This window comes from Fringilla coelebs (assembly GCF_963513975.1).
Source record: "Fringilla coelebs genome assembly, chromosome: 3".
Classification (NCBI taxonomy): domain Eukaryota; kingdom Metazoa; phylum Chordata; class Aves; order Passeriformes; family Fringillidae; genus Fringilla; species Fringilla coelebs.
Window position 1 is genome coordinate 51,737,570 of NC_140030.1, and position 21,478 is coordinate 51,759,047.

General features: G+C 36.0%; 1 protein-coding gene and 1 long non-coding RNA gene across 16 annotated transcripts in view; one reads left to right on the forward strand and one right to left on the reverse strand.

Annotated features, from left to right (window-relative positions):
• TRDN (triadin) overlaps positions 1 to 21,478 on the reverse strand; it is a 224,831-nt gene that overhangs the window by 113,094 nt on the left and 90,259 nt on the right. For 11 of the 12 annotated variants that reach the window (XM_084203676.1, XM_084203675.1, XM_084203680.1 and 8 more), the window contains one exon: positions 8,821 to 8,907. In XM_084203676.1, coding sequence (XP_084059802.1) covers positions 8,821 to 8,907 — 87 coding nt within the window. Of the gene's footprint in view, positions 1 to 8,816; positions 8,908 to 21,478 lie in introns of all 12 variants that reach the window. The other variant, XM_084203682.1, reaches the window with a different exon arrangement.
• Positions 1,532 to 21,045, forward strand: LOC311152521. 4 transcript variants are annotated; one of them, XR_014616080.1, is made up of 7 exons: positions 1,532 to 1,663; positions 2,896 to 3,411; positions 6,063 to 6,135; positions 6,435 to 6,507; positions 12,674 to 12,844; positions 17,391 to 19,312; positions 20,903 to 21,045. It is a non-coding gene; the product is annotated as an uncharacterized lncRNA (long non-coding RNA). The 4 variants fall into 4 exon arrangements; XR_014616079.1 differs by having other exon boundaries at positions 17,391 to 21,045; XR_014616081.1 differs by having other exon boundaries at positions 17,396 to 21,045.

The window sequence follows — 21,478 nt, forward strand, 5'->3', positions numbered from 1 at the left end:
CAGAATCATCATTGCAAAATCACTCCACCAATTAATCCCACTGACATAATTTTCTTCCATCAAGCTCTCAAGTTGCATTATTCAGTGTCCAGGAAACTTTGAGATGTCTATATTTGTTATGGAGTTTCTGGGGGATGATTACAGGGAACTATTAAAGGACTGTGGCCCCTATTACACTGCCTAATGCAAAATAAGCACTCCTGCTCAAGTCTGAGAAAAACAGTCACCGAGCTTCCATTCACATCTCAGCTGCATCTAGCCCCACTGGTGCCCCTCACAGTTACCACTGAGAGAAATTTCTGTAAGTGAAAACAATGGTAAATGGGTATTATGGAAAGAGCCCATTTCTGACTTAAGGAAGTAATCCCATTTCTTGAATAAATTTATTTCCTCCCAATTTGAGCAGCTCACATTTACAATGTTGTATATTAAGTGTATATTAAACAGCAGCAAAACTTGTAATTTCTGAAGCAGTAAATGTAGTGGGCTGTATGCAGATATGTACACAGCTAAATTAAGAGGCAGAGCAAATAATTAAATAGGAATTTAGGCTGGTCTTTTGCACTGTAAAATACAAACCCCATCTGTTAATTGAAAGCACTTACTTTTTTAGCTCTGAACAGTTACAGAACTACAAAGGGCCAACTGCATAGAGAGGGATCCTAATATGCACAAATTGGGGTTACACAAGGAAACACAAGGTGCTTTGGAGGATTTGGCATCCCCCACTATATGAAATTCAAGTGCAATTAAATATTGAAAAATCTATTTTTATTGCTACTGTTTTTTAATTAGCATGATTTTTTCACTAGTAGCATTAGTCCTAAGCCACACTTCATGGACAGTGTAAGACATACGAGTATGAAAAGACCTCACTTTCAAAAGCCTGCAATACATTTGCAAGAATGAAATAAGGATATATGCAGCTGGAAGAGTACATGACAGAATCAGTCAGCAAAACCAGCAATGGACTTTTCATTTAGTCATGTTTTTTTCTGTAGACTCTATGCAGAAATTGAGCTTTATGTAGCATAAGAAGGAGTCCAGTGAACATGAGTATTGTGAATTAAAGCAGTGATGTACTACTGAATGAGACATTCAGGTAAAAAAAACTTATTCCTGGGTGAAAAAAGAAAAATAAGCAGCATAGAATAATTTTCTTGCAAAGTGGCTGGATTGAACAGAACAGACCTTGAAGCAAAGTAACCTCTGAGTTGGAATTATTTATTTTTAATAATGGATGAAGGACCAAGGCCAGTAGAAATTCAAGTAAGATTCTACAAAGACCAAGAAAGTGTTGTTTCAATCCGAATTTCCTCCACCCATCTTGACAGCACCTTGCCTTTGTGTTACTGTCATAGGAGATCAGCTAATTCTTGGACAACGGTGGGAGGAGAGATAACAGAAGCACGCTAAGAACGTGGCACTTGAAATCAGGCCTGGTAAGACCAGTGCGCTACTCTGCCAGTGCTGAGTGGAATCTAAATTTAGGGATGCACATGAGTTACAGGGCATAGTGTCACAGGAATGCTGCACAGGAACTGGAAGAAGAAGGTGCTCTTAGAGCTTCTTTGCCATACTGCTCCATATGGTCCATGTTCTTATGGAAAGTCTGATTCTGGAAGGAATTGTCAGCTCATCGCACCCTGTCTGAGAAACTGAGGTAAGCAAAACATAGTCACAGATTCCTTCTGCTGGAAAGGCACGCACATAGCAAACACTAACTAGTGGGACTGAATGCCAGAAGTTTGGAGATGTTTGGGTTCACATTAGCTTTCAAAAGTTCAGATCCTTATGTGAGGCTTATCTGCATTTATCTAAAACCCTCTTGTCAAGAAACCTCAGGAGGAAAGCTCCTGTGAGAGACTTTGGATATTTATTGCCTGACTGTGAAATGCTACAACAGCTTTTCTTGCCTACAGATTCCAGTCCTGGCAGAACTCAGGATCAGCAGAGACACATGCATACTCACTGACATACAAAACAGAACAAAACAAACATTAATTCAGCTTTTCCTGAGAAACCGTAATTCAGACTGAACACAGTGACTTCATTCAGGATAAGACTTAATTTCATTTTTGTCCAAGCAGCTCTGTACACCTTAAGCTGTCATTGACATAATTTTAAAAGACCATTCAACCAAAGCACAAGCTGCCTTTTAAATTTTTTTCCTTATTAATTTTGAAGGGATTACAGTTCCTCTTTGTTTTACTTGGTGACTGAAATCCTGTCTCTGCTGAACTCAATAAAATTTTTGTTGTTGATTTCAGTGAGAGCTGGATATGCTTTTGAATATTAGAATAACTCATTACATTTCAGCTTTTGGTGATATTTCTTTTCTTTCCCCTTGGCCTGTTGCTTAGGGTAAGACTGACAATGACTGGTCAGTTGCACTTTTGGCTACAAACAATTTAACACCCATTCACAAAATAGAATCCCCTAAGGGCTACAAAATTTTTGAAGAAATGAATAAACAACACAAGGAGATATTTCTGCTTAGTTTAGGATGTCATGGAAAGTCATGGAAATCCATGTCATGGAAAATCTAAATTTTAAGTAAAAATTGATCTTAGCTGTCTCTTTGGAGAAAAAAGAAAATATTTCTTTCTGGGGTAAGAGAGTCCTTGTTGGTTTGGTTACTTTATGAGAAATAATTCTGTCTTGATTCAGCCAAACTACTGAAAAGCCAAGAAAGATCAAAGAAACCTAAATAGTATTAATCTAAAGTACATTAAGTTCTTACAATTGCTTCTGTTCACACACAAGCACAAAGAAGTGCACTCACACACGCACACACACACTCTGTCTAACTTACAGGTGAGTGCTTAGGCCAAAATGAAGGGCATTTATTTGCAAAGCTCTGTTTAAATGACACCACTTTTTTTTTTTCTGCAGAGTAAGGAAATAAAATTTCTTTTCGTATTGGGCAAGTGAAAGACTCTTGGGGCACACAGCTCACTGGAGATACAGCACACCCTGAAGGCCTAGGCAATCTCTCAGGCTCGACTCTGCTTTTTTTGAAACTGCTTCACTGTTTTCAAATCCCAGTCTGAAACACTATTTGGCAGCTGTGAAGATTGCTTGTGGAGATAATTTTGAGGTCTGCAGAATCTATGCAATAGAAATATCATCCTTGAAATTCCTAATGCTTTCATGTGACCTACATAAATGTTTCTTATTTCTTCCTGTAGTGATTATAGACTTCTTTTTCATGGCTCTGTTGCATTAAGCACCAGAACTCTTTGTTAATAGCATGGCCCGTATGTTGCCCTCACTAAACAGCAGTGTGGAGCAAAGGAATAAAACCACAAGAGAGATGAAGCTAGAGGAGGAATGGCAAGTCAAAAAAGAGGATAGAACAACGTCCATAACAAGACCAGCAACAGAAACTCTACTGGACAATGGTCAATGGTAAATGTGACATGAATATGATTATGATGATCACTTAAATTCTCAGGGGAGCACTGATGTTTTAAGGTACATCCATTACTAGGGAGAGCAAACCAATACAGCTAAGGTAGCTTGGCTAGCCTTCTCCCTCATTGTGACTGAAACTCCTACTGGACAACAGGAATCAATATCAGGACCAATTCCGTCAGCAGCGCTGGGAAGGATTTTGCTGATATTCTTTATGCAGCATGCTTTTGAGCAAGCATGTCTGAGCCTTAATAATGGGATGATGAGGTTATGCAGGACCTTTGTAAGAGTTTCCTTTTTCTTTCCAAAGGAACATGGGAGTTTTCCCTTTGAAAGCCCAGATTAACTTAATTGCAGTAAGTGTTTTCCATTTGCAGGCGCAACCTATGCAAAAGACTCGGTTTTCTATAACATTTAAAAAGCACTGTGAAAAGTTAAAATAATCTTCCAAGGTATCTGTTTGTGTTTTATTGGGTAAACATTGGTGAATATTTATTTTCAAATTCATACTCTAACGTTTTAAATTGTATTATTATAAAGGTTGAGAAAATAGAATAATAAGTCAAATCAAAATATACATATCTTAATGAATATTTTTTCTTATAGTAGGATGCTTTTTTCTCATCTCTGTTTAACTTTTTGTATTGCATGAAAGAATAGAAGCAGTACAGAAGAGCCTCATGTCATTAAGGAAAATGTCAAGGGCTTTCTGAAACAGTGAAAATTTAGGGTTTTTTTCATCATTGCTAAATCATTAGAATTTACTGCTTAAATGCCTAATTTAAATCATAAAATAGCTCATTTTGCAACCCTGTTCATATTATTTCAAAGGTTTTATTGTCTTCAGTAGAGACTCATGGAGATATTAGGCCTATATTTCTCAAAAAAAACCTTTTTATGCTGCAAATACAGCAATGCATTAAAGCTAACTAAACTGTTCATCTATTAACCTAGATTAAACCTAACCCATTGTATTATAACATTTTTAATATAAATATTTTTCTTTTTTCCTGTTTATATTCTCCTTTGGATTAAAATTTATCAGAAAAATGGATTTTCATCCATAATTCATGTCAGTATTATAAAGAATATTCTAAACGGGGAGAAAATTTTCAAAATTGCGCCTTTTTTCAAGGGTTCTGTTGTGTCTTGAATCATGGTCTCTCACTGAAAAGATTTTTTTTTAAGGCAATTGATTCTATAGTATAGAAGAAAACCAGAGTTTTTTTAATAGAACAATCCGTGTACAGAAGAGAAGACAGACATTGACAGACTGTACAGAAGCAGATTGATTTGTACAAGATTTATACACTATTGTACATCAAGGGAGCTTTGTCAAAACTTGTATTGACTTCAGTAATTTAGATATTCTTGGTTATATCCCCTAATGTTATATTAATGAACAGAGATATAGACTAGAAATTCTTCTTAAGACAGTCAGATAGTGTACATTCTATATAGCAATGCAGATACAGTTGCCAATTTAGCCTCCCACAATTTAGCTTCCACAGGAGTTTTGGAGGAAGTTAAACACATTTCACAGCAACTCGCTTTACTGCATTCTGCAAAATTTGTAATTAGAGGATTCAATGACCTAGAGAAAATACTCTTTTTCCTCATAGATCCTCTGAAGAAGTTATAGATTTTTTTTCCTCCTCACTTAATATCACAGATACCGTCAAGATGACCCGGAATGGCCGGTATACTTCAGTCAAGGAAGGGGGATATTTCAGAACTTGTCATGATAACAGATCAGAATGGTTATGTTGATGACTATCCCATGATAAATCCTGTCCCACTAGAAGATACAGGAACAGACTTTTAGGACAATATAACTTGGAAAATCATACTCAGACACAATGCTGTTCAAATGTTTTTTGTCATCCAGTCATCTTCAAAGTGGTAGAAAGCATAGGTCTGCTTGAGATCATATACCACATGCATTCTTTCCACCAGAAGAAAGATTTTGATACAGGCTTCTCACAAAGATGCCGAGATCTTGTGAGAAGGCAAAGACATGCTACTCTGGAACAATTAACATGAATATTCACCAATAACTGGCTAAGCCTCTGATCTTAGTTTGTACACTTGTCTAACTGCAGTCTTCCTGAGCAATTACCCTGCCATGTCAGGGAGGGAAACATGGGAGGACTGTCAGAAAGGAAGGTCCTTTAAATGTGAATGTTGAAATGGAGGAAGGAAAACCTGTGTGAGCTGAGCAAAAATTCAAGACCTAAGAGAGAGAATCACAGACAAGCAGTATACACTGCAGAGAAGTTTTAGAATGTTGTGAATAACAAAAAAAAAGAAATCTAGAGTTAAAAGTGGTATGGAAGGCTACAACCAAGGGAAGAAGGAGGATATTAAAGTCAAAATTCAGATAGCCATGGAGAACTGATCAGTTCAAATGACTGGTGACACCAGTGTCCTGACATGGCAGCATCAGTGCCAGCCAAGCTGAGAACATTGCTTCCAAGTACTTGTAAAAGCTCCATAAAAAGATAAGATAAAGAATTTAAAATTAGTTCTTTAGTTCCTAGTTTACCAAACAAGGTTTCCAAGCTTGAAATACAAGTAGATGTTATATATCAACGCCTTTATCTTCACAAATTCCTTTACCTTCTTTCTCTTGTTCACTGTTACAGGATCCCATATTTTGTTTTATTATTGCCTGCTGCTCGTGATCTGAAAATCCAAACTTTTCATTGAAGTTTTAAGGTAAGATCTTTGAAAAAGCCAACCAACCATGAAATAAGAAAGCAATGATCCGGTTTTCTTTCTGACCAGATCAGTACAAGCATTTTGCTTTTGTCCAGGAGATATCTGAAAATTTCAACTCACACACTTCAATGCAGTTTATTGCTTTGTACACTAGAATCTAGCATACAAATTGAGATTGTCTTAAATAATTACCCTGTTTCCAAAAGAACTGTGGAGCTGAAGGAAGAGAAAAATGCAATGACAGTGGGAGAACATGTGAGATTTAATATATAATAACAATATGCTCTTTTTCTAAGGCCTCAAGAATTCAGCAGAGCATAATTTCTACAGGACATTGGATACTATCCAGGAAAAGCATTCCATTTGAAGGTATCAAATGATCTAAAAATTTTAGAGTTATGTGGCGCATATGCACCACTATTCCTACGTTATCAGAAAACAAAAATGGTCCAAGATTACCTAAGGCAGCCGTGGCAAAATGGAGCGATACTGAAAATATGTCAATCTAGAAAAAGAGTAAGATCCTTTCAGCCTTCACCAGCTCCATAATTACATATATAATGTCTGAATATCACTGAGTTGGAAAGCCTAAGGTGTAAGTACATTGATTTAATAAATTTTCTGTGTGATAAACATTCTGTTATTTCCTACATTTTTAGCTTTTTTTCAGAGCTGGTTTCTTCTGTTAAAGGCTAAGCCAGTCTTTGATGTTACATAAAGTATATTTTTCAATTAAAATATGCTTCTGTCTGTTTCTATTCTAACAACTTATGATACTATTTTCAACTATATTTATAAGAATAATCTTTTGTTTCAATCTGCCCCTTCTCCTGATCAGTGACGTTTCGTGATGTACCAGCCATAGAAGTATCTAAACACTAAGAAGTCACATGCAGATGTCTCTTCAGCTATTTTAAACATTTAAATTTGTCTGCCTACTCCTCTTTTTTCCCCTTCTGACATTTTGCCAAATATTCTCATAAAATACTTTTTTTTCCCTCTAGGGCTGAAATAAAACTTCAGGGTTTAGGGTTCCTCAAGGCACTGTGGCATATTTTCTCATATATGGAAAACAACATAACAGCTTTTCATGATAACATTTTACAAGTAATTCTTCCTTCTTCATGTCTTCCAAATCTCTTGCATGAAAAGTATTGTATCCTTGTGACTGGCCTTGAGCCTTAAAGGGAATTTAGTTATATGGTTCTGAGCAGATAATCTTCCCCAAATTTGTTTGCCAAATGGGTGTCTGATTTACAGTGCCAATTACCTGAATTGCATGCATAAATGAGCTAATGAAACACACAAATGTGTAACTGGTCATAAATAGTAATTTCTATGTGCAACTGCAGTAATTGAATGCTCCTCATGATTTTGAAAATCAAGAATTTAATGTTAATTTGATTCTAGTTCATCTTGTGTAACAGTTATATTTAAAGATTAAGTTTATCATTCAGCAAGCATGTCAGCCCTGTTCTATTATGTGTTTTTTTTCTATTATGGTTAATTGATGAATAACAGAGTTTAACATTGCAGGGACTTCTTTCTGCTGATGAGCAGGGTTCAAACATTTTCCTAAAGCAAGCAAGAGTGCAAATCTATTTCTATACTGTCTCAAAATAGCCACAATTTTATGCTCCTTTAAACAGCATGTTTAAAAAGAAATAATCATTTGAGGTGAGATTTTTGGGGCAAGACATAATAAGTCACATAACTATTTTTATCCAAATGTTCTCATTCACAATAATCATATTACAGAAATATCTAATTAATGTAACACTTTGTTTTAGTCACGGGTCCTGGCAAAACCTAAGTCTCATTTTCTGTCTTCAAATGCAGGAAATCTTGTAGCTCTTGTTACTTACTCTGCTGCCACCCCATCTGTTCCTCTCTTAAACTGCAATTGCTTTCTGGGTGGCATAGAACTAAAACCTTTAGGAGAGAAATTAGCAAGTGCCATGGCGTGACTGAAGGACTCAAGAATCATATGAAAACTGCTACATAATTGCACTAAAAGACTCAGCTGTTTTGTACTATTGTATGGTGTAAAGACCAAGTACATATATTGCAGTTGTAGTTCTAAGTCATCAGACATAGTTCATTTTAAAATTAAAATGAGTATTTCAATCACTTTACTGTAATGATCAGACTATAAACAATATAATTCAATTGCAGGGATTATGTTTTAATCTTCTGAACATAAGATCTGACTTTGTATTTCTCTTTTAGTGGTTTTAACAATAACAATAAGGGTTGATAAATGCAGAGCTAGAAATATTACATTCATTATTACAAATAAGGCACAGAAAAATTACTGACTAACAATAGATGAAAGAATAATCCAAAGTATATTAAGAGGATAATGTTGATTATGTTTATAGTTAGATAGCAAGTTATGGCTGAACGCCATTCAAAGCATTTTAAGTATTAGGCCTCAATCCCGTAATCTCTTTCACTCAGGAAATCCCCCAAGCCATCTGTGAGACTGCTATAAGGAACATTTCAGTTTTGTCATGCCTATGTCACTGTGTCATTCTTGTCCCAGGCCTAGTAATGTGAACAATTTTGTAATATAGGTTATTTTTACCAAAAAATAAATTTAAAAAAAATTTAAAAAACATCAGAATATATAATCAAGTTAATAAGTAGAAGCCAATAAAGGTGGAAAAATCTCAAACTTGCCTTCAGTAGCTGCTGGTTTCTTTCTTGGACTGTGTTCTAGAAGAAGACGAGGTGGTGCAAATTCCTTAAATTCCTTATGTCCTCCACCTAAGAATACAGGTTATGAAGCATAGAAAATATATTCACCAACAGGCTGAGCAGTTTCACTGGGAGGCTGAGCTGCCTTCAATATGGTTCATGTTAAAAATACTACAGTGTGCATAAAAGCTAATATCTTTCAGACGCTATAAGAAGGAAATGTATTTCTCAACAAATAATTTATTTTTACGAGTCACATTTGAAACCAATGAAGTCCACGTGACTCAAATATATGCTGAAATGCTACAGTTCTGGTTTTCTTCCTTAGACTCAAAAGATAATAATAATACTATAATAATAAGGTTGCATACTCATGATGCCTCTTCTACAACAAAGTCTTATTTTCTTCTGTCAAACAAATGATCTTCAGTTGCTCCCTAAAGTCCACTTAATGAGCTCCTGGAACACTAGTAAAAATTATGATGTTTCTCATCCTTAAGGCTTTTTGTTAATTAGCCAATACCAACCAGGTCATGCATTGCAAACACTGATGAGGTTCTGATTCCAGCTGCTGCTGAAACACCTCTACTCTTTCAGAGTGTTCAGCTGGGACTTTCTGTACTGTCTTAGGCTATGTACAGATATCATGTTTTGTACAAAACACTTCTCACTTCATTTCTCCACAGATTCATGAACATATTTAATGTATTCTTATATTACTTATGCTTATTTTCTAGTTTATGACATATTTGCAGTCTCCTTATTTCCTTTTATTTCATTGGCATTTAGTCTCAGTAGCTATTCTGTCACTGTCATTTGGAAAGTGCATTTTTTTGTGACCAGAGAAATGAAATTAAATAGCTAAATATTCAACCGATTCAGTCATATGCACCAGCATGCATTCACTGCACCAGAGTCCACATGCAAACAGACTGTTAAATCTCAGGTCAAGCTTCACATCAGAAACTCAAAGCCATGCCTCATGCTTGATGATAGACTCAAAAAAGATATTAAAACCTTAATGGGCCTTGGAAACTGCAGCATCTTACTTACCCCTCTCACTTTGCAAAGGTGTGTTTTCTCATGCATTCTCATGGGGAATGCATGAGAAAAACATCATCTTGAAGACAGCAGTGGGATTTGAGCATCGTGGACTTAATGTTATTGCATCTCATCAACAAATGTACCATTGAAGGCACATAATTTGCAAGCATGTGATTCAGTTCATCCAGTAATTTGTAAAAAACATCAAACATGGAGTTGCTCAAACTTGACATGTCCCTGAGCCACTGACAAAATGTTAACACATTGATAAAACCAATGTATTGAAGGTGTTTTACAACAAGTGGTTAGAATCCTAGATTTTCCATGTATTTCCTGTCTTGGCAATAAAGCCAAGCGCATATTTACTGATATCGCAGAATAATTATAGCCTTAAAATGAATGTTAGGCAAACTTCAGGATTCCAGATATTTAGCCATGATTTTCCAAATGCTTTATGTCTGAAAAAAAATAATCTTGAAGTTGCAAACTGAACTAATGAGCTGCTGCTTACCTTTGTTGCCAACCCGAATAGAAAAGTTATATTCATAAACATGTCAACACACAGAAACTGGAGCAATTGAATTTCCAGTTTAGAATAAAAACAAAAAACCCCCATAGCAATTAATGAAGAATGAGCAATCTTATTTTTCCTTCTACATTTGATCAAAGTCCTAGAATAAACATTAGTTCTTTTTTTTCCCCATTTTTTCTTTTTCCATGCTTTTTTCCCCCCTTTCCAGAACTAGACCACCTATTCCCCAGTTAGAGAAAGTGATAATTTTTATAACTTGGATGAATATTTTTTGTGAAAAAGGATAAAGGGCAGTGGCTCAGAATGTTGAGTAGATGAGTAATAATGAAGGAGAGTCGATAATTTGGAGTGCAGAGTGGTATCTACAGTGTGGGGCAATGATCTAACCCCTCTAGGTCAAATTGTAGGCTGGCCCCATTATCTCCCTGTGCTTTGCTGTGGCAGCAGTTTTCTAATGATAGCACCAGTGTGCACATAATGCCAGTATGATACCACTTATTGCTAATGACTTGTCAAGTTCTATTTTATAGCTTTACATGTTTTAAGCAAATAATTTATTTCATGCAAATTGACCACATGATCCAGTATGAGAGTGTTTTAAGTTTAGGCTTCAGAGATCAAAAACTTTCCCTTAGGCCAAAATGTTTGTTCTGAGCAGGTTCCCATCCACTCTGATAAAAGGCTTCTTTAATGTTTCCATGTCTTATTAAATGTCTCTCTATTCACTTTGATGGGAATGTAAAGGACAGTAAATGAATAAATATTTTATCCATTCTTTTGATGAAATATGTTAAAGGCGATAACCTAAGTCAAATTTCTTTTCTTTTCCTTCTTCTCTCCTCTTTAAGTTATAAAGCACAAGCAGTTTTCTGTAGTACAGAGAACTGAAATAGAAATGAGGAATTGGCTTCAATAGATCCTACCATTTGTATGTATGATGTCTACTATCTTGACTCTTGCAGTGGCCAGTTGAACACATATCCGTGATGTAAATGAGAGGAAGGCAGGATGTATTTAATGCTCTCAGTGGACAATCAGATTAGTCCATGAATTACAAGAAGTTTTTATCCAGATTACCACTATTATTGCTGGACATACACTTATCTCACAGCTTTAAAAACGCAGCCACAAGAAGCGCTGCGTAGTTATTTGCTTCTCATTTCCAGCATAGCCTTCATTTTACTGCTACGAGATAAGCCACTAAGGTTCATTTAAGCTGCTTTAAAAATAAAAATAAAGTAAGCTTTGATTTCTCCAAAATATGTAATTGCAAGTACAAAAATGTTCCATGCACTTCTACACCAGTCTGTCCCTAGAGTTGATCCACAACATTTCCATGTGTCATCTGTCCATGCAGCTGTGCTTTAGGTATCTCCTTCATATGTGATATTGTAAAAAGCTGACAACAAATTACATCTGATGAAAACAGAAAGTGTGAAATATTTGGGATTTAAGCTCATGGGAATGATCTCACCAGGAGAAAAAGTGTCACATAAAGACATGGGTACCTTCCTCCACAGACTCAAAGGAAGTAAACAGGCTGCAAGGATGAGCGGGTTTTGGACTCTAACTGGGTAACATGAATACGTCATTGAAAATCAGCTACAGTCCTACAGTCCTCAAGCTCAGGGAAACTTTTGTCATCAGTGTTTATCAAGTTAATTGAGATGTCTTGACGAAATTTATCCTGACTTGGTTTATTAATATTTTAGATTTTTTATTGCATGATAGGAATACAACACAAACTTTAATTACCTTACTTTTCTCAATCTAGGACATGTCTTTCTACAAGTGTCAAAAATGTCATATTTAAATCTTTTTTATAAATTGATTTATTATAGTATCAAATTATATGATTTTTCATTCTTTCCTGATCTTCTGAGTTCAACTTGTCTGCAGCAACCTTAATAAAGTATCTAAATATACCTTTATTGATAAAAAGATTAAATACTTGCAAATGTTATTATTATCATTTTTATACTGGCATTTCAGACTGGTGAATATTCCAATTGGATATAGAGAGAAATAATGCCATCACAGAATGCAATATGTGGAAATACCATTCCTATAACAGTTCATTTCCTCATATCCATATACCAGTTCCTTGAACAGCAGGAATCCTATGGTCCAACAACACCAATACTTTGTTACAGTTTCTCATGCAGCAAAATGTCTTCAGATAAATCTCATTCTACTCAAATACAACATCATTCTCTAGTGATGGTAAAAATAATTCAAATAAACTAATTGTCTTTGCAGAGTCGTTTGTTATGAAAAATAAATTCCAATCAAATGTTTAATGAATGTTGGAACAAGGCATGGATCAGCTGAATGAGGCAAGACTGCCAAATATGCTTTTAGAGGACTGAAAATGTAATGGAGTTTTGCCCAGGCTTCCCGTTTTGATGTGTAAGTTGCTACAAGTTAAAGGTGAGTCTCTCCCCAGGTTTCAGTCATTACTCTCCAGACATTAGGCTGTGAGCGTTCCGGGGAAGGGTTTCTCTGCTTACTATGTGTGCATGAAAGGAGCAAACAGTTTTTTCACTAAGAAAGAACAGCTGAGGATCAAGAGGTGAGATTATGTAACTGTACTGAACAATGCAAATGGAACAATTTTCTGGAATGTATTACTTGAAATAAAATACTGATGCCCCACATAGGCATTCTTTCCTAAGGAGCACACTGTGATACGAGGACTTCATGCACACTGGCAATTAAATGGGGCCTGGGAACATTACTGGGCTCTGGAATTCAGACATACATATCCTGCAACATGCTTTTGGATAGCCTCTGAAAACTTTGACTTGTGCCAAGCAGCAGTGTCTCAAAAAATTCATTGGCTCAGTTTGGGAATTGGCAGGGGCCGGGGACCACTCCCATTAGATAGCTGAGATGCATCAAGCCCATTTTGACCTTGAGGAAGTGTACTGAATGTGGATCTCTCTGTGAGAGAAAAAATCACATTCAGAGAGAGAACAGTTGAGTTCAGTTTGATTTAGTAATCTAGATGTGGCCACATAACAAAATTATGTCAAATGGGGAAAAAATTCTAAACAGGATTTTAATGACCTATTTGGAACAAAATTTTTGGCAGGGTAGGGTGGACTTAATGGATAATAAAATGAGACTTTTAAGAAAGTATATTTTAGTAGCCAACATATATTTCAGTTTTTTAATAGCACTCAGAAGGTGCGTCTTTATTAAATGGTTAATGGCCCAACATAAAGTAAAACTCTGATTTTGTGTAAGGCTGATGATATTATGAAAAACCTAGGCTACAGTATATGCAGTGATTACCAGTAGCAACGCAATCTTTTCAACTTTAGTACTGCCACACTGACTATCAGCCAGTTTCCTTAATGATGCATAAGAAAAGAAGAAAAGGATAGAGTACATGGGTAACGACAAACCTATCCATCTAGCTATGTTCCACTATATCTATGTATTTTAAATCCATTAACAATAACACAAATAATTTTGGAACTCTACATAGAGTCTAACTTAGAACAAAGCACATTATTGTGAGATGCTGCCTCAACACAGAGGCAATGAAACCAGGCCTATACAAATAACCTAACAACCTTGGGAGTTCATCCATCTATTAAGCTGAAAGCAAGGACCAGGAGGTTAAAACTGAGGGTGTAGGAAGGAAGGATGCAGACTGATATTCTAAATGCTCTTTTGAAAGGGAGTAAGGGGAAGGAATTAATTTCTCTTCTCAAGGCACCAAACATAAGTAGCAGCAACTTGATAGACTTCTATTTTTAATGCATAAAGATTTGAGTTCATCCTTTGTTGTTGACAATGGATTCTTATTGATGTTTTTATGTAGTAATAATATAACATATGCTATATAAATGTGCATGCATGAACATATAAATACATATCAATATTTACTTAGAATGAATCAGAGAAAGGTTAGGGTTCAAAGGGACCATCTATTTCCAAATTCCTACCATGGTTTAGTGATGTTTCTGAACAGAAAATACTCGATTTGGCGATTAAACAGGTGTGAGAATTATTGTTGCAGACTCCTGGAGGTTGTGTGAACATCAGTTGCTGTGTTTTCACTCAGACACCAAATCCAATTAAAGTCACAGATGGGAATTTTTTAGATATATTTTTTTTTCCTGTGTATTTGTATCTCCCACAATGCAAATGTGCATAACAAGTGTACAAATGAGGTAGGCAAGACAGGCATGGGTAGAGCTATTGGTGTTTGGGGTTTTTTTTTTTCTGTTTTAACTTAAAGTGGATACTATGGGTCCCAAAATGCATGTAATGTATTTTTGCTGCATGACAGAGCTTTCAGTTTAATCTATTTACAAAAGTATATCTGTTAGAACTCCCTTACATAGATTTTTTACCACAAAATCCCTCTTTAGCTCAATCCATATTTGTGAAATCTTTTCTAATTTTTATGTTCAGAAGTCTGAAGTTAAGAGCTAAGCATTAACAGTTTTGTCATTATACGTTAAGAAGTCACACAGCCTTTCCTGACACTAAAATAAAATTGAATTGAAAAAATTGAAAATTTAATTTGCTGCCTCCACTTCCTTGCATTATTTATCACGGGCAGTCAGCAGGTAGAAATAAATGTGCATGCTATGTCTAGAAATATCAAAAGATGGATCTCAAAGAACTAAGTACCAGGACAGTGGAAATTATGGGTTATTGTGTTGTAATGATGGGTTATTATATGCACAGTGTAGTACAAAAGGACTGTAGAGGCAGATTATGAAATGAAAAGACATATTCAGTCTTTCTCTCTCTCCCCAAATAACCTTTAATAAATTGGTATCATATACAGTGACCCCTAGCATGAATATCAGGAGTTGGAATGGATGCTTCTTTTTTTCACAATTTGAAATATCCAATTAAAACAAAAAACGCTGTAAATACTTGCAGCTAACAATTAAACAGAACAGAGGGACCTTATAAGCTGTTATGATGAAAAGGGATAGACACTGACTATGCCATGTGAGCACTGCTTAGTAATTTCTGTTCTTTGCATTTGGTTTATCTGTGCATATCATATTTTCAACCATCCTTAGTCCAACTACATCTAAGAAACATTCACTGCTCAAGCCAGAAAAGCTATAAGTGATTGCTACAAGAATGATAATGCTTTATGTTGTCTTCAAGAAAGAGTGCATGTGCCAGTTTTTGCAAAACAAAACCAGCCTAACATGGAAAAATCAAATTACAGAGAAAATTACAAATTTTGATAATCTCTCACAATTACAGATATTTGTGGATAATAAATATACTTAATATAGAAATCACTGGAAGTCAAACTAAATCCAAGTATCTCTGTCCCCAGGCCACAAAGTTTTTCATATCTCTGAATCATTTTGCTAGAATGAGACAAACATGGAGTTAATAATTATGTTACCTTTCTTGTCTATACTTGACAATCACTTAAGACAGTGACTCCATAGCCATTTTTTTAGAAGTTAGAATTTCAATAATGCAGACTGAAGTTAGAGGGAAAAGAACTGAGAGCTTTTATTAGATCAAATATCAGAGGAGGGCCCAAAGCTGCAGAAGTGTTGGCTCCTAACTCTTGTTTGTTTATTCACTCCCACTGAAACCACTGGGAGCCAAGTTCCATGCCTGTAGTTATGAGAAATACTGGAAGAAAAACCAGCAATACTGGAGATGATGATTATTTTAAACTGATAATGCTTTGGTAGCTACTGATTCTTCTTTCCCTTTGTCTTTGCCAGGGAAGATGCTTTATGCTTTAAAGCAGTTATTTTTAGAACAAAGGGTCCTAGGTTTCACTGTCATGAGTTTTAACCCTAGTGCTCAAGGCATCATCCATGATTTTTGGGAAAATGGCTTGACTTACCATGTCTTTCCATTGAACTTATAAATGGATCTAACAGAAATTTAAAAAAAATAATAATTGAACATCATGAGCATATGGCAACTAAAATGCCAAATCTTAAATTCTATGAAAGTGGAAGCTCTAAAGGCTGAGATTTTGTTCTGATACAAAAATTGTTTAGGCTTCTTTTGTTTGAATCATTTGGATAGGGAATATCTTCCACATTTATTCAAGAAAATATTTCTCTCTCCATTTCTTCTTTTCTCCTTTCACTTACTCCCCAAACACTATAGCAATTGGAATGCATTTTTTTTCCAAGTGGCACCACTTTTTCCTTGATTACATCAACAGCTGCTCCTGATAATATAATTTGAAATTTTATAGAAAACTTGTCATTTCAAGTCTTCATTTGAACAAAATTCTTGCTTGCACATTTGAAGCATATTTCTTGAATGTGTGTAGGCTGTCTCACTACCAGACATTTAGAAGTTAACTTTCAGACAGTTATACCTAGATAAGTCACCCAAGGGATCCATTTATAGTCAATGGAGAGAAATTGGAACCTTCAAAGGGTGATTCATCTTTTCTATCTTAGGTATCTTTCTTAGGATGAAATTGTCCTCTGGAGGCCTCCATTTCATACCACTGGCTATAAAGACAGCTAAAGGTTAAAGCTGGGCAATTAACTTTTGGGTATCTAAGTGAGGTGCAATGAATTGCAAACATTTTATTTTGCAGTTGTGCATAAAGATGATGCTTCATGCCACCAAAATATTCCAGGACTAAAAGAACCATGCAGGGTTTTTCACATTGTAAATACTGTTGGTAACACATTGCTCCCCAAACCACCAAAAATTGTATGAATCAATCTCACATATAGGAATGCTTTTGTTTTTAAGCCTAATTAAAAAAAAAGCTAAAAGAACCTTTTTTTGGGTATAATGTATGTGGGCCTTGAACACCTTTTGAAATCTCTGTTATTTACTTTGTCAGATAATACTGGGTGTATTGAAGGACAAAATGAAACAATAGGAAGGAAGGTGAATTGTCAGGGGCAGGAATAGAGGTTCCTGATGAAGAAAAAATAAAGTAGTTTTTGACTCATTATAGGTATATGTCATAATCTAAACATCTTTTTGACAGGGCAGATGCATACAGGAAGAAAGCTGACATCAAAAGAAAGTTGCACCTGAAGAAAGAACGGTGAAAGGAATGGATCTGCCACAGCTTACAGTCCCAGTGGCAGTGGATGAGATGCATAAATAAGTAGGTGGGCATAAAACAAGGCAGTGATGTGTTGCTTAGGCCAAAGCTAAACACTCTCCTATCTACTGCATTTCATGTTCTCAGACCAGAAGAGGTGAGGAATTCTTGCTAAGCTGAAATGCTTCATGATGGAATGTATCTTGTCAAAGTACTTTTGGATCCTTTCTAGGCTCTTTTTATCTATGTGATATGGTAAACTGGTACCATTACTGTTGTTGAAAGTGATCTTCCTAATTTTCCAGCAGAGACAACATAGAATTCTATATTGGAATGAGAAGAATAACTTCTAGTTTCATAATAGAGATATAGGTTTCTCATTTTTAACAAAATATGAAGGAGAAAAGTGGAAGCCCTTCAGAACACATTTTTTCCTTCTTCATGATGTTTCAGCATATTCAGCATCAGGAGGTGTTTGAAGGCACAATAGATAGATGTCAGCTATTTTCCTTGTTGCTAAAGTTGAGACAAATTCAATGTATGGTGTCTAATTTCCCTAAGAATTTTCAGAATTATACTCTAAAGATAACAGATTCATTAGCTCACTTATAATTTTAGAGTTATATAACCTGGGCTTATAAAACTGACTGAAGGAGAAGGTTGTGGGTTATCATGTTTCATCAAAGGCAAATGTTCACTTGCAACCCATGCACGATTCCTGCTTTACCGAAATGGTTGGCATTTAAGATGCTGTTGGCTGTCTTGTTTACTTTAAGCAACTCTGTGAAAGAGCCTTGCCTCCAACTTGCTCTGACAACCTCCCTGTATTCATTCCAAGTGGCACCACCCTGCTTCCATCTCCTGTGTATTTCCTGCTTACACTTGAGTAATGACAGGAGTTCCTTGTTCATCCATGAAAGTCGCTTGCCCTCTTTGGTTTCTAGCTCATTGGGGTGCATCATTCTTGAGCCTGGAGGAAGTGATCCTTGAATATCAACCAGGTCTCTTGGACCCCTCTTCCCACAGGATCTGTTGCCATGGGATTCTTCCAAGATCCCTAAAGAGGCTAGTCATCTGTCCTGAAATCTGTGGCTGCAGTCTTACCTGCTGCCCTGCTTCTTCCCTGCCCATTGCTGAACTCCACAATCTCATGGTCACTGCAGCCAAGGCAGCCCCCCAACCTTCACATCTCTGACAAGCCCTTCCCTGTTTGTCACTATGAGGTAACCAGCACACCATTACTTATGGGATTCTCCACTGCCTCTGTCAGGAAGTTGTCATCAATTTACAGGAGCTTCCTGGACTGTTTGTGCTTCATTGTGTTACCTCTCCAGTAGATATCAGGGTAGTTACATTCACTCCCAAGAATCTGTGCCTGTGACTCTGAGCCTGTTTCAAGTTGCCTGTAGAATGCTTCCATTTTTTAACTTATGTTTTGTAGCATCAGTATCTGCTGTAATAATTCTAACTGGAAATCAGTTATGACAATGAGTCATTAAATGCAATTACTATTTTACAAAGTCCCTTGCTAAACTTATTTTTACATTTTAAATAGGAAAATATTTGTTTACTATTAGCTGTTTAGAAGGGATATTTTGGCATTTAACTTTTGCCTTTATTTTTTAAAGAGCTTACTTTTCAAAACTAAAGTAGTTGAGCCTTTTGATGATCCTCCATTGAAATCACCCTTAATTTGAAACTTGTTTATTGAACTATGTGAAATGTTTTTAATACTAAATTGTAGCAATAAACATAATGCAATTGTGAGAATAATTTGGTTATTCTAATTTCTCTGCCTTCACAGCTTAAATTGGTTTGTTTCCATTAAAATCAAAGATTTAGACTCGTTTCCATCAGCAAAGGTTTGTGGCTTTCTCTTGTATCTCATAATTGTGACCCTCAGAATGCCTTGCAGTGAAGTATCAAAGAAAGACATCCCTTCCTTTCTGCAGAAGCAGAAAACCTCACATTGCCTTTGTAGCTGTTTCCAAGAGAGTGAGTAGTTTGAAATATTTTGGCCAAGTTACAATGAAGTGCCATAAGAGTGTTGACAGATGCAGCTCCATGTGCCAGCATCTGGCTCTGATTCACGGTGGGATGACACATACTGGGAATAATGGGTAGGTGTTTTGCCTCTGTGGGATGGTCTCAGGATTGTATGCTGACAACATCCCCTTTGAGAGATCAATGTCATTTCAGAGTTTGGCAAAATAGACAGGTTTTGGGGTGGGGGGGCAGTCAAGACAAGAGTCTTGTTAAAATGGGATCAGTGGATATCCTCTCATAGTTTCTCCTATAGAATAGAAGTTTAAAGAAGCAATATTTAATTCAAAATGACAGACAATGATTATTTTAAGAATTGCACATTAATGAATTAGTTAGAAAACTTTTTGATAACTCAAACTTAATTTTCAGTTTTTCATACATGTATTTAAAATTACTGTTCATTAATTCTTTCCTTTCAAACTCATTGAAAACTCTCCCAGGATATTACTAGAGAAATAATTTTTTTTTCATTCAATCATCACCATTTATGCCATCCACAGAAACAAAAGGGTTGGTAAGGGTTTCATCATGTGAACAGATTTTTTTGATAAACTGATGGACAATAACTGCCATCTCTGAAGAAAAATCCCGATGAGTCTTTTCAAATTGGGGTACAATATTTCGCTCAGCAGGCACTAAAAAGTAAAAAGTTTGAAAAGTAAAACTGGAAACATCTCACTGCCTCCCATGTATTTCTCTCAAACAAATATCTGGTTTGCTTGTTTTCTACCAGTGGGGACTTGTTTTCTGGCTTGCTTGTTTGTTACCACTGGGGACCGGGCTATTGAGTAGCTTGCACTAGAAAGGATCTCTCCATAGAAAAAAAAATAATATTCCTTTAGCATTTACTCCCAAATGTGAAAGCCCATAACTCAGTTTAAAGTTTTCCATGTTGAATTTTTCCAAACAGCCAGCTAATATTATGCTTTCTTATTTATGGCGACTGATTTTTATTTCTTTTTCTAATTGCACTTCATTAAATATATGCCCAGGGAAACTATATCAAAGTTGTCTCCATGTAAATGTAATGTAACAAGTTGAAATGTTACTCCCTGTCACTGAGATATCCATAACACATCCTAGCCTAATCAAGTAGGAGTGACACTTAAAAATAGTTCAAGAGCCTAAAGCGTTTTACTATCTGAACAGCGGAGGGCAAGTTCCAGTGCTAGAGCCCACCCACAGCAAATGCAGGCATTTTTACGTTCTAAAGTAGTCTTTATTGTTCTAGGTATGTTTGGGTTCTTTTTTTCACAGTAATATAGTCTCCACGACCTTTCAATATTGATGTACCTTTATACCAGTATCTCCATATTTTAAGGATATTAAATAGCAAGTATCATACCGCCAGTCTTGAAATTGTCTTGCCATATTGTGTAATAACAGTAATCCCTTCTCTTTGACAGAATCTTTCTTGACAATGAGGAAGAGGTAAGCCTTGGAAGAATATTGTAGACATGAAGGATTTTCAGTCTACACTTTCCAGGAGCAAGCAGTCTGTAAGATTCCCCATGGAGACTCGTCACAATTTGCCTTAATTTCTTGACTCTTCATGTTTGCCAGGGGGGTGGGTTGGTGAGGGCTGTGGGGGGGAGGGGGTGTTTATGAGCATATATGCAAAAGGTGAGGCTTCAATGATTATTTTAATGAGAAGGTGAAAAGACTGTTTTACCCTGTGGGATACTCTCTTGCAATGTACAAATGCCAGAAATCCTGGTGAATTTCTCCAAGTCATATATTTTTTTCAACAGGATAAGATAGGTAAAATTTTCTACAGCACATTGGCTTTCATGTTGGCTTTGGGACTGGCTTTGAGACCCTGGCATGGAAATACAAAATAAATATAAGAGTACATTGATGAAAGGAACTGATATGACCACATCCCTGTTATTGGAAACAGCTATGTAGTGGCACAAGCTCCACAGGGCAATCATGTTCTTCAGTGCTAAGGTTTTAGAAACTCCAAATTGTGCATAATACCA